A 10,929-nucleotide genomic window follows, 5' to 3' on the forward strand; every position below is an offset into this window, starting at 1 on the left:
ACCATTTGTATCAGGAGTCTTGTTAGGTGTCCCGTCCCTAGATTGGGATTTCGTCGGTTTCTGGTTATCCTCCCATGTGGTTGTCGTCGACTCATTTCTAACTTGTCTCTTGGTGACTTTGTCTTTATCGATCTTTGTTGATTCGGTTGTGTCTTTGATGACTTTGTCTTTAAGTTCGATGATAGGACTTGTTGCCGATTTGGTGTTGGCAGGGAAGTTGTCAGCTTGCTTGAGTTCGACTGTTTGTCGAGTCTCCGATTCGGCCGAGCGGGTTGGTCCTTCAACGATAGTGTTGTCATCTTCGAAGGATACCTTCTTACCAACTGTTTTCTATTGGTTCCGCTGAGAGAAAATGGAGTCTTCATTGAAGACTACATTGCTGCTCCGGACGGTGCCAGATTTATTAGGTACACTACCGTCTGCAATGCGTTGGCCTAGAATTCTAGCTTCAGTCCGGCTTGCTAGAGCATTGCCGTCACCCTCCCCTGGATTGTCTTTTTGATCCGTTCTACCACTCCATTTTGCATGGGTGTGTAGGGAATGGTCTTTTGGTGTCGGATCCCTTTTCCGGACAGGTACTGTTTGAAGGCTTTGGAGGTGTACTCACATTTGTTGTCAGATTGGAGTGTTTTCACTCTGTATCCCAACCGGTTCTCCACTTCAGATATCCATTGAGTGAAGACCTCAAGAACTTCATCTTTGGACTTGATGGAGTATGCCCAAACTTTTCGTGTACAGTCATCTACGAATGTGATGAAGTATTGGGAGCCTCCTAGTGATCGCTTCGGCATGGGCCCACATATGTCTGTGTGCACGAGCTCTAGGGGATGTCGTACCATCTCGTAGTGGAGAGAGTGCGAACTTCGGGTCTGTTTCCCATATCGACAATGCTCACAGAAGTCTGTCTTTGCCTAGAGTTTCGGGATGTAGCCGACCGACATAAGCCGATCATGTCTGGCTTGAGACATGTGGCCAAGTCGGTCATGCCATAAGTTTGGGTCGGTTTTCTCAACTACGTTCACGGCCCTTTCAGGGTTGATCGCCATCAATGGGTATAGATTATTATACTTGTACCCACTACCGATTTTGTGGTGTCCTCGGCTGATCACCCATATCAACTCGTGTAGAGTCGTTCTATACCCGTCTTCGGCTAACATGCCGATGGAGACCAGACTCCTCTTTAGATCGGGTACGTGCCGAACTCGGTGCAGGGTTATTGTGTTGCCATTTCGCAATCTGATGGGAACCTCCCTAGTTCAGGCTATCTTGCACTCTTGCCCGTTTCCCAATCGGACTGTGCCGTTGGCGTCGGTTGAATAGTTCGAGAACCATTCAATGTTGGGGGTCACGTGAAATGTGGTGCCAGAGTCTAGTAGCCATGTGTGTGCAAGTTGTGCAATATAGAGGACTTCTCCGATCATTGAGTCCTCTAAGGAGAGGATTTATCCGGATCGGGTGTCAACAACGTTGATTTGGTTGCCGACTGGAGAGTGATCCAAGTCGGAACGTCCCCGACTGCGCTCAGATCGACGACCACTCTCTTTTCTTTTTAATGACCAATAGTCGGAAACATTGTGGCCAACTTTCCTGCAGTGTGTGTAGTACTCAGTTGATTGGCCCGTTTTCAACTTCGACCGTTGTTGGTCTCCCCTCGTTTTCGACTGGTTTTGTCAGCTTGTTCTTTCGTTCGACTCTGTCAGTGGAACCACTCGGTCAAGTGATGGGCTTCTGCCGACTCATCAATGGTTAATCCCATCGATTTTCGCCTAATGTCCTCTGTGAGGACTTGGCCGATTGTTTCGTCCAAGTTTAGGATCGGTCAGCTATTGGCATATGTCGTGTAGAATACCTCCCAACTCACTGGCAAGCTCGATAGGAGGGCAAGGGCTTTCACTTCTTCTTCGAAGTTGATCCCTTGTGATGAGAGCTCAGACAACATCCGGTTGAAGGTGTTGATGTGGGAGGTTGCTGGATTGGTCTCTCTTATCTTCATGTTGAACACTTGTTTGGTCAAAATCAATCTCAAAGATGAGGACTTATTTTCATAAACGGCATGTAGCTTCTCCCACAATGAGAACACTGTTGTCACTTTCGCCATGTTGAAATAGACATTTTCGGTCAGATGCATTCGGATGGTGGAGCATGCGATTTCGTCCATTGATCTCCACGCCTCGGCTGTCATTGAAGTAGGTTTTTCACTATGCCGAATGGCTTTGACCTGTCTTCGAATGACCAGCACATCCTGCATCATCTCCTTCCACAAGGCAAAGTTTTTGCCGTCGAATTTTTTGATTTCAACTCCTGTTCCGGATGTTGAAGCCATGTTGTTTTTTGTGAACTTGAGATTTCTGACCTGGTCTTTTCTTTCAGCTTCTTCTGGTAGAGAATTAGTCCACAAGCGAGAGTACATTAGAGAAAGTGTCCTCTGGTAGGTAGAATTCCCGTATTCTTAGCCCTTCAAATGAGCTCCATTCATCGAGTGATTATGGTCAAAAACAATTTGATGGAGAAAGAGATTCAACTGGTGATCAAGCAATTTATAATGAAACTACAAGGTTTGATATGGATAGGGATTGAGGGCTCTTCTTACCATGAACTAGGCAATATAAGAGGGCATCGAGATGCTGCATGCAAAATTGGTAATGAACCTGCACTGTATGCTGAGTCAAGGACTGGAAGAGTGAGGCCGTCAACAAGCTAGATGGCGTGAATGTGGAGGGAAGAAATCTTGGAGTAAGCATGAATGGAGATAGACCTGCTGGAAGAGGCCTAAGCAATATTGAAATACACCGCCTGATATCCATCGTGGAGATGCGAATGATCTACACAATCGTCGCCACCACCATTGTTGCCACCGCCACCACCATCCGCTAGAATCGAAAGGTTGGAATACGAATTGAAGAATTGAAAAGACAAAAGACAAAGGGGCAGAGAAGAAAATTACAAGAACTCAAGGGTACACACTCAAATTTCAAAAGCACAAGGGCACAGTATGAAATTTCAGAAACGCAAGGGCACACAAGCAAAATTTGGAAGGGCAAGACACGAGATTTGTAAAACTCAAGGTTACTTTATATAATTTTAGAAAAAAACTGAGGGGTAGGATATAAAATTTTGAAATTACAACTCACATGATGAAAGAAAGAATACACAAACGCACAACACGATTTCACGACCCATGCCACATTGAACTAGCCGATTGGTGTATGATACAATCACGACTTGTGTTGACCGAATGAGAAGGTTCGAGTCAAGAAAAGCTCTGATCGAGGTTATCGATCGTAGAGCAGTGATACGGTCGAGGGATTTCTGACCGTTGAGACGACTGTTGGAGTTCTGGTCGAGAAGAGTTGCCATGGCGAGTAGGTTCACCGTGCAATGCACTGTCCCAATGACTACAAAGGAGGTTGGATGGAAAGAAGGATCTACACAAGTGCTGAAGCATGAAGATAATATTCTAAGGAGCCATTTTACTCGGAATCACTGGGCTTGGGCAACTACAGAAATGAAAGTACGACTTGGTGATTTATCGGAGGCAATCATGGCTCTGATTGATAGTGGCTCGGAGATAAACCTCATGTCCTTGGAGGTTTACAAGCAAGGAGGGTGGCCGATGACTTCTGATCACCATTGGAGGATTCCATCAACAACACAATCATCAGAGGAGTTATCTAGAGCTTGCCCAGATGTGGAGGTTTCAATCGGTGGTGTTATTGTGCTTCAACATTTCTTTATTCAGGATTCAGCCACATATCCAGTTATATTGGGGCAACCCTTTATGGTTGTTATTTGCATGGAGACCGAGGTATTGGATGATGGATCAGCCTATGCTCGGATCAAAGATATGGATGGTGGAAGGACAATACAATTTCAGACAGTTTGACCTAATCATGAAAGAAACAAGGATAGTTTACATGTATCCTCTGATCAGGATTTTTAGATAGGACTATTGTAAAACAAGGCTATGATAGTCCGGGACAACAAAAGTCCCTGTATGAGAATAACTGTTCCGGAAATAATAAAGTTTATGTTTCTTATACTGGAGCAATCTCATTTTCTTCTATTGATGATTTAAATCGTAAAAGCCAGGTAAATGTGGAAGACATTCGAGTGATGCTTCTTAAACATCAGATTCTGGAACCAAATGATCAGGTGTCAGGAATTATGGAGGAACTTTCCTTTGTGGATACCATTGGAGAGTTGGAAAATTCTTTGTATTCAAATGAAGGTCGGTCATTTTTTATGCTGGCCAATTCAGTGGATATGTATGTATGCTGAAATCGGATGGATATGGTTGCTCGTGTCCATACTAAATATAAGACAGTGGATCGGAAAGTTCGACCTATAGCGGAACCATTGCCAGTTGATAACATAGATCGGCTAAAAAGGGTGAAGGAAGAACCAATGTTACGGGATCCAAGGATGATTGGTCATGTGTTTACGGAGTCTTCGCAAGGGAAGCTTCAGATAGGAGGGGGTGATTTCCTTAATCAAGCTGAAGAAAGCCAATTTCGAAAGATGTTATCTCAACATGGTAAGGCTTTTGCTTTTTCACCTTTAGAGGTAGGTTGTGTGGACCCACAACTGGTGGAGCCAATGATTATATTTACTATCCCTCATATGCCTTGGAACTTGAAACCAATTCCTGTTCCAAGAGCTCATATTCTGAAACTCATTGAGTTGCTAAAAGAGAAGGTGCATATGGGTATCTTGGAGCCTTCGAATGCTCCGTATTCTAACCGGTGGTTTACAATGCCAAAAAAGAACAGATCTCTCAGGTTCATTCAAGATCTCCAACCAGTTAACAAAGTAACGATTTGGAATTCAGGAGTTGGTCCCGTCGTGGATTCCTTCGCAAAATCTTTTGTAGGTAGAGCTATCTACTCCATGGTTGATTTGTATTCCGGATATGATCAATTTCAGCTTGCTTTGGATAGTAGGGACATTACTACAATGTGTACACCTATTGGGCTGGTTCGAATGTGTACTTTACCACAAGGCGCAAGTAATTCTGTCGCTCATATGATGAACGCAATGAATAAGGTGCTCAGGGATCACAATCCTCATCGAACAATGCCTTTCTTGGATGACATTTCGATTAAAGGATGTCTAGAAGAGGAGAAGGATGAAGAAGTTGGGTCGGATGGATGTCGGAAATTCATCTCAGATCATATAGCAGACTGTGAAGACATAGAGAGCAACAACAACACGAATAGCAGTAGGAGAGTGAATAACCACTCGAAATTGTGGACCAAAGCATATTGGACATACTCGACGAAGATTGACGGGGCTAAACCATGGGTTCGACGTACAATGTACTGTCCCACGGGTGTGCCATGTGTTTGTCGGAAACTGGAGTATGAAAGACAAGTGGGGGACGAGTTGGATATTAAGTTATGAATATTAATGAGTTAGATTTAAATAAAGAACGAACGGATCCGGAAGAGTGGCACCGATCCGGATCCGGACCGATACGTAGCTGGTTGTTGGTATGGCACCATTTTGTAATTAGAACCGGATGCCTATAAAAGGATCCAAAGAATGTTGTATTATGGGACGGAATTAATATAGGTAAAGTTGTCTTGTAAATTATTGTGAATCTATGTCTTCCCATTCTATGCTTATTGTCTTATCTTACGCGTGTAATCAATCCGTGTATGTTGTTAATCCGCACCCGATCCGGAACCAGTAGGATTTAATTATATGTTTGCCAGAAGCATTAACCTCGTAACCACGCCTTTGGTGAAGTGATCCGGGAGGACACCCTCTATTAGTGGCTAGTCCAGCCCAGGATTAACAGAGGGTGCTCCTAGCAGATGCAGAGAACTGGAAAAAAACCAAGGACAATTTCTAGAAGATTGACGACCAAAATATAGTCACCATCCGTGAGGAATTCTCGGACGACTTCTTCTCCTTGGCCTAATCCCACCGTGAAGTTGTTCGAAGGATGATTAAAAGGCTTGAGGATGATCAAGTCAGAATGCAACTTCAATTCGAGCAAAACGAATGGGAACACCGACGGTTGGAAGCAGAAAAATGGAAGGCGGCAATAAATATAAGTGATGTGGGGCAGACTGCGGAACCACAACCGCAGCAAGACGAACTGTTGAAGAAAGCCGGAGCTACACAGCTAAGGGAAGCCGGTGCAAACAATAACAAGGTAGTCGGGTCGAAGTAGCAAGCAGGAACAGGGAATGGTTCTAATGCTGAAACTGACGGAAGAACGGAGATGCCTCTACCGAAAGAATCCAGAGAGCAATAACAGCAAGAAGAGCAGCAACAGAGTGAAGAACCACTCAAAACCCTTGGCCAGAGCATATTGGACACACTCGACGAAGAATGATGGGGCTAAACCGTGGGTTTGACGTACAATGTATTATCCCACAGGCATGCCATGTCTTTGCTGGTGGCCCGAGTATGATAGACAAGTGGGGAATGAGTTTGATATTAAGTTATGAATATTATGAAAAATGGAGCCGAGTCGACTAAAGAAGTCGGCACATCTGAACAAGTCGGAATAAGCGGTGACGACGACATAGTCAAGAAGGACAGAGCCGACCAGAACAAGAAGGCCAAGTCCCGGACATGGTTCGACGTGGTGAAGGGCAAGATGGTTGAAGACGAATTGGAGATAGCCAATTTGGAGAAGAGCTGAAATGAATCAGAGGCACGTGATTCGGAAGAAGAGTTTGATTCAGGGAAGCTGAATCAACTAAAGGTCAAACGGATGAGAAGGTAGCTGAAGTCTACACCGACACAAAGGAATCAACAGGGGTCGAGAAGCGCTAAAGACACAACAACAATAAAGCTGAGATGGGCCTTATGAGCAGATAAGCCGACCGAGAAGGTTGAGAGGCGTGGAAAACGGGACCGAATGAGTCGAGGAGGGCGAGCAAGGCCGAAAGACGCCAAGAGGATCCGGAGGGAAGGACCAACAAACATTGAAACCCCGATCCGACCTCAAGTTGACCTTGAGGGCGAGTGTTGAGTGGACAAGCTCAACCAGATCCAGATCGACTGAATAAACCGGAGCCGGATTGGTATTTGGAATGGAGAACCGGATAGGTATCTAGAACCAAGAGCCGGATTAGAGAGACAAATCATATTGTAACCGGTAGGCCGTTAGAAGTCTACAATCTTAGCCTAGTATGTAGGCATATTCCTTGGAGTTAGTGTCAATCACTCGTATGAGCATTGAAGTACTTGTCAATACTTCTATAAGTCCTTTTAAGGACTTGTGTAAAATGTTCTTTGTAGGACATTGTAGGTACAAAGTGTTATTATTTTGAATTGAGTTTATGTTATTCTGCTCTCTCTGTCTCTCCCATACTATGTATTCTCAAGCTTCCATTAAACCTTCATTTCTGTTTTACTGTTGTTATCTAGCTTAGCCGGTTTATCTAAGCTTCCGCATATTAACTTTACAAAATAGAATTGGTGTTATCTATGTATGTAGTTTTATTTGTGCATCTTGCACACTTCACATTTAGCAACCCTACCGTCAATTCAACATATATCATATAATTATTTGTGAAATTGTCAAGATATCTCTCTTAATCTTAAAGTTTTGTTAGGTCACAATTTTACGTTTTTATGATATGTGAAATGTTTTACTACTAGTTGCATATGAATAAACTATCATTTGCACTAAAATCAAAGCATTACAATACAAATTCCAAATCTTGATTTGGATATATTCCAAGCTCCATCTAGTGTTTATACGTGAAAATACTTCCACAAGCACAAATACATTAATGTTTGAGAAAATACCAATAAATCAAATCATGTTATTGTATATAATTGAAATTCGACTTTGAATGCGGTCCCTTTAGTGTATGCAATTCTTTTTTAGAGGACACCAAATGTTCCTCGCATCTCCGTTTAGTGTATGCATTTCTTTTCTATAGCCCACCAAATGTTTCTTGGCATAGGTCGGTTAAACTTGTCCCTGCACATATCTCAAGAATAATGGTTAATTATTAGATTTCAATCAATTTCGAAATGTATTGAATCAAGGATTAGTAAAGCTTGTCTTAAGATACTCTTAGATGTTCTGCATTGGTTACTGTTAAGATATGTAGAATTATATGCCTAATTTTAGCCATCTTTGAATTGCTACATGCCTAGATTGATTGAGCTTTGTTATCTAAAATAAAATTATTGATGGAATACAAGGCCTAACCCATGTTTATTATTTGTTTTGAGATGTGGTGGTTTATGAAATGAATGTAAGGTTGATTACCTTAAAGCTATAAACCTTAAATTCCATTCAAATGTTATTTGCTCGTAAAAGAAAGAAATGCTAGAGAAAATTCAACAGAAAACCATCTTTGTGTGGAAATGACAATGGAGGTAACCTAATTAACCCATACATGCCCTTCAACTTGTTAGATATAATATGGTAAATAACAACAAACTTACCATTTTGATTGATAGACGGATCATAGAGATCTCAATACTATCACCTTGTTGACTCGAGACTAGGAACCTTGGCATCTTGATTGATACATGAATTGTGGACCCGAGACATTAAACTCTTTGCTCTATTCTTCTTTTTCTCCATATTCAATTGACTAATTAATGTGGTGATCACTTTCACTCTCTTAATCTTTTTGTTGTAATAAGTAGCTTACCCTAGTGTTAAGTCATTTACATCAACACTACTTGGGTTCAAAACCCAATTTTCTCACCTCTCTATTATATTCTTCATGCATATCACTTAATTCACTAGATGCCATTGTGGAAAGTAAGGGTTGAACCCATGACCATTCACTAGATGCCACTGTGGAATGTAGGGGTTTAACCCATGACCACCTAGTCTCCATTGGGCCACCTTACCAACTAAGCTACATCCATCTTTCTCACACACACACACAAGAATAATTTATTATTAATTCACTTTCCTCTATACAAATTATGAGTTTCTTCTAGTTACTTTTAAGTACCATATTATCCACAACGTAATCAATCAGACACATACACACATAGTTGAATGGGAACAGTGGTTACCAAGGAAGAGATCATCTTGATACTGGAAGAGGTCGGGACAAAAGAGGTGACATGCAGGGGAGCATATCTTGGAGAGTAAGGAAAGGTTGTTGGAAGACTCTGCTACCACCGAAGGAAATCCCAACCTCATGTGGGGAAGCCCACACACATTTATACAGGACTCAGAAGGTACCCTCCCGGCTGGCCGTTTTGCAAGCATTGTGGATGCCTACATACACAAAAAAAATATACAAATTTTACATATCATATTACAAAGGATTTTATCCCTAGCTCATAAGAAGACAAAACATTTTCACAATCTGATTTTGAGGACATTGAGGACCCAACACTAAAAAACCTTGTGTGGAGGCTCCACATATTTAGCACTTGAAGTCTTGTGGTTGGTGTTAATTCCCTTACATCATGATAGAAGGGAAATGGGGGCGACTTAGATAAGTATGAATAAGAAAATGAACCCAATTCACATGATAGACCTCATTTTAGCTAGGTACTACTCTTTGCCTTTTTCCTATAGGAGCTACCCTTTGCCTTTAAGCCGGAAATCAACATCTTTCCGATTCCAAAAATGGTCACAAAGGGGTTGGACAATCCCACATAAATCCATATAATTCCCATGGTTTACAAGGTCACGAATCAAGTGAGAAAATTTAATATTTCCTTCATGTAGATATGGTGGTTGTGAATCTCAATTTATACTTTCTATGGTGTTTCTTGGAGTATGGACAAATGTTTTACCTCACATTTGTATGTGTTCCCTTCTTTCTGAAGCACACAATGTTGTCCTCGCGATGATACTGAATAGCTACACCGAGTTATTGGCAAGTTCTCACATAATAATGATGCATCTGCCACTAATTTGAGGTTTAAGTTAATTAGGACATTGATGAAAGTATTCACAAACATAATGCAGAAAAATCTCTCTAAGAAACCTACTAGAAATAATAGGGAGTGTTGTTATTAGGGCTACAAACACTATGTATGTTGTCCTCATGATGTCACGTTCTATGGAGATGTTGAGCTCTTAGTAGTATTGTTTTTTTTCACTTCACTTGCAAACAACTTGAGGAGGCTTCAATCATCTATTATAGTTGCCAAAGTCATGCTATGCTCTGAGAAAAAATATTATAATTAACAATAAGTAGATCACTACACATGCCCCTCGTTTTCATTCAACTCCTCTTCAACCAACCATCAAAGCTTTTTGGTATTTGTGAAATTTTACTTTACAACACATTGTTTAAAGGGAAAGGAAACATACATTTACTGGCAACAACTTGCAAAGTTTTATATTAAGTTTGAATAAACAATCTTCAAGCACCCTCATCATCGATCATAGTGATGATGTGCACGTATATAAATATATTTTCTTAAGAACTTTCATTTGATGTTATGGATACACATACACACATAAAGTCAAATGAGTTATAGACTATTATTGTAGAGTTCTTGAAAATTTCCCCAGCCTTAAACAAACTCTCTACATCTGTAGAGGGAAAGACACACATTATATATATAACACATCATTGTTGACTTATGTCTGTTTTTTCATGGCTTTTATCCTTCTTCTTTTCTTGGGAAAGATGAACTATTAAACAAATGATAGTTTTAAAGCTTTTGAGTTTGATATGGAAAAATTTAAATCAAATCTAGGGAATCAGTGAGAGATGAAGGAACTCCATTTACATGTAAGGACTTTTCAAGTAACTTATGTGTGTGTATATATATATATATATATATATATATATATATGTCAACGTGATAGATCATGGATGATCTATTACTACAAATCTTAATATTACACCATAGAACTAAATAATTATATGACAATTCTTGAAGAATCAAAAATTCGACCTACGCTCAAAGCTCAATATATCTATGTCAATTCTCACATTTATCTTTATAATATTTTTTCAACAACTT

At 40.9% G+C, this 10,929-nt stretch overlaps 2 protein-coding genes across 2 annotated transcripts; one reads left to right on the plus strand and one right to left on the minus strand.

Moving 5' to 3' along the window:
* Nucleotides 1-4,290: 4,290 nt before the first annotated feature.
* Nucleotides 4,291-5,400, plus strand: LOC147850846 (uncharacterized). Its single transcript, XM_087336017.1, has one exon. The coding sequence runs from the start codon at nucleotides 4,291-4,293 to the stop codon at nucleotides 5,398-5,400; it is 1,110 nt and encodes a 369-aa protein (XP_087192143.1).
* Nucleotides 5,401-7,620: 2,220 nt separating this feature from the next.
* On the minus strand, nucleotides 7,621-10,094 carry LOC147850847 (uncharacterized). Its single transcript, XM_087335415.1, has 4 exons — nucleotides 9,943-10,094; nucleotides 9,745-9,854; nucleotides 9,010-9,217; nucleotides 7,621-7,948 (listed from the first exon to the last, which is right to left on the minus strand). The coding sequence occupies exons 1-4, from the start codon at nucleotides 9,998-10,000 to the stop codon at nucleotides 7,902-7,904; spliced, it is 423 nt and encodes a 140-aa protein (XP_087191541.1). The 5' UTR covers nucleotides 10,001-10,094; the 3' UTR covers nucleotides 7,621-7,901.
* Nucleotides 10,095-10,929: the final 835 nt, after the last annotated feature.

This window comes from Azolla caroliniana, unplaced genomic scaffold (genome assembly GCF_043228905.1).
Source record: "Azolla caroliniana isolate FFs.n. ecotype wild unplaced genomic scaffold, voAzoCaro1.0.p SCAF_20, whole genome shotgun sequence".
NCBI lineage: Eukaryota > Viridiplantae > Streptophyta > Polypodiopsida > Salviniales > Salviniaceae > Azolla > Azolla caroliniana.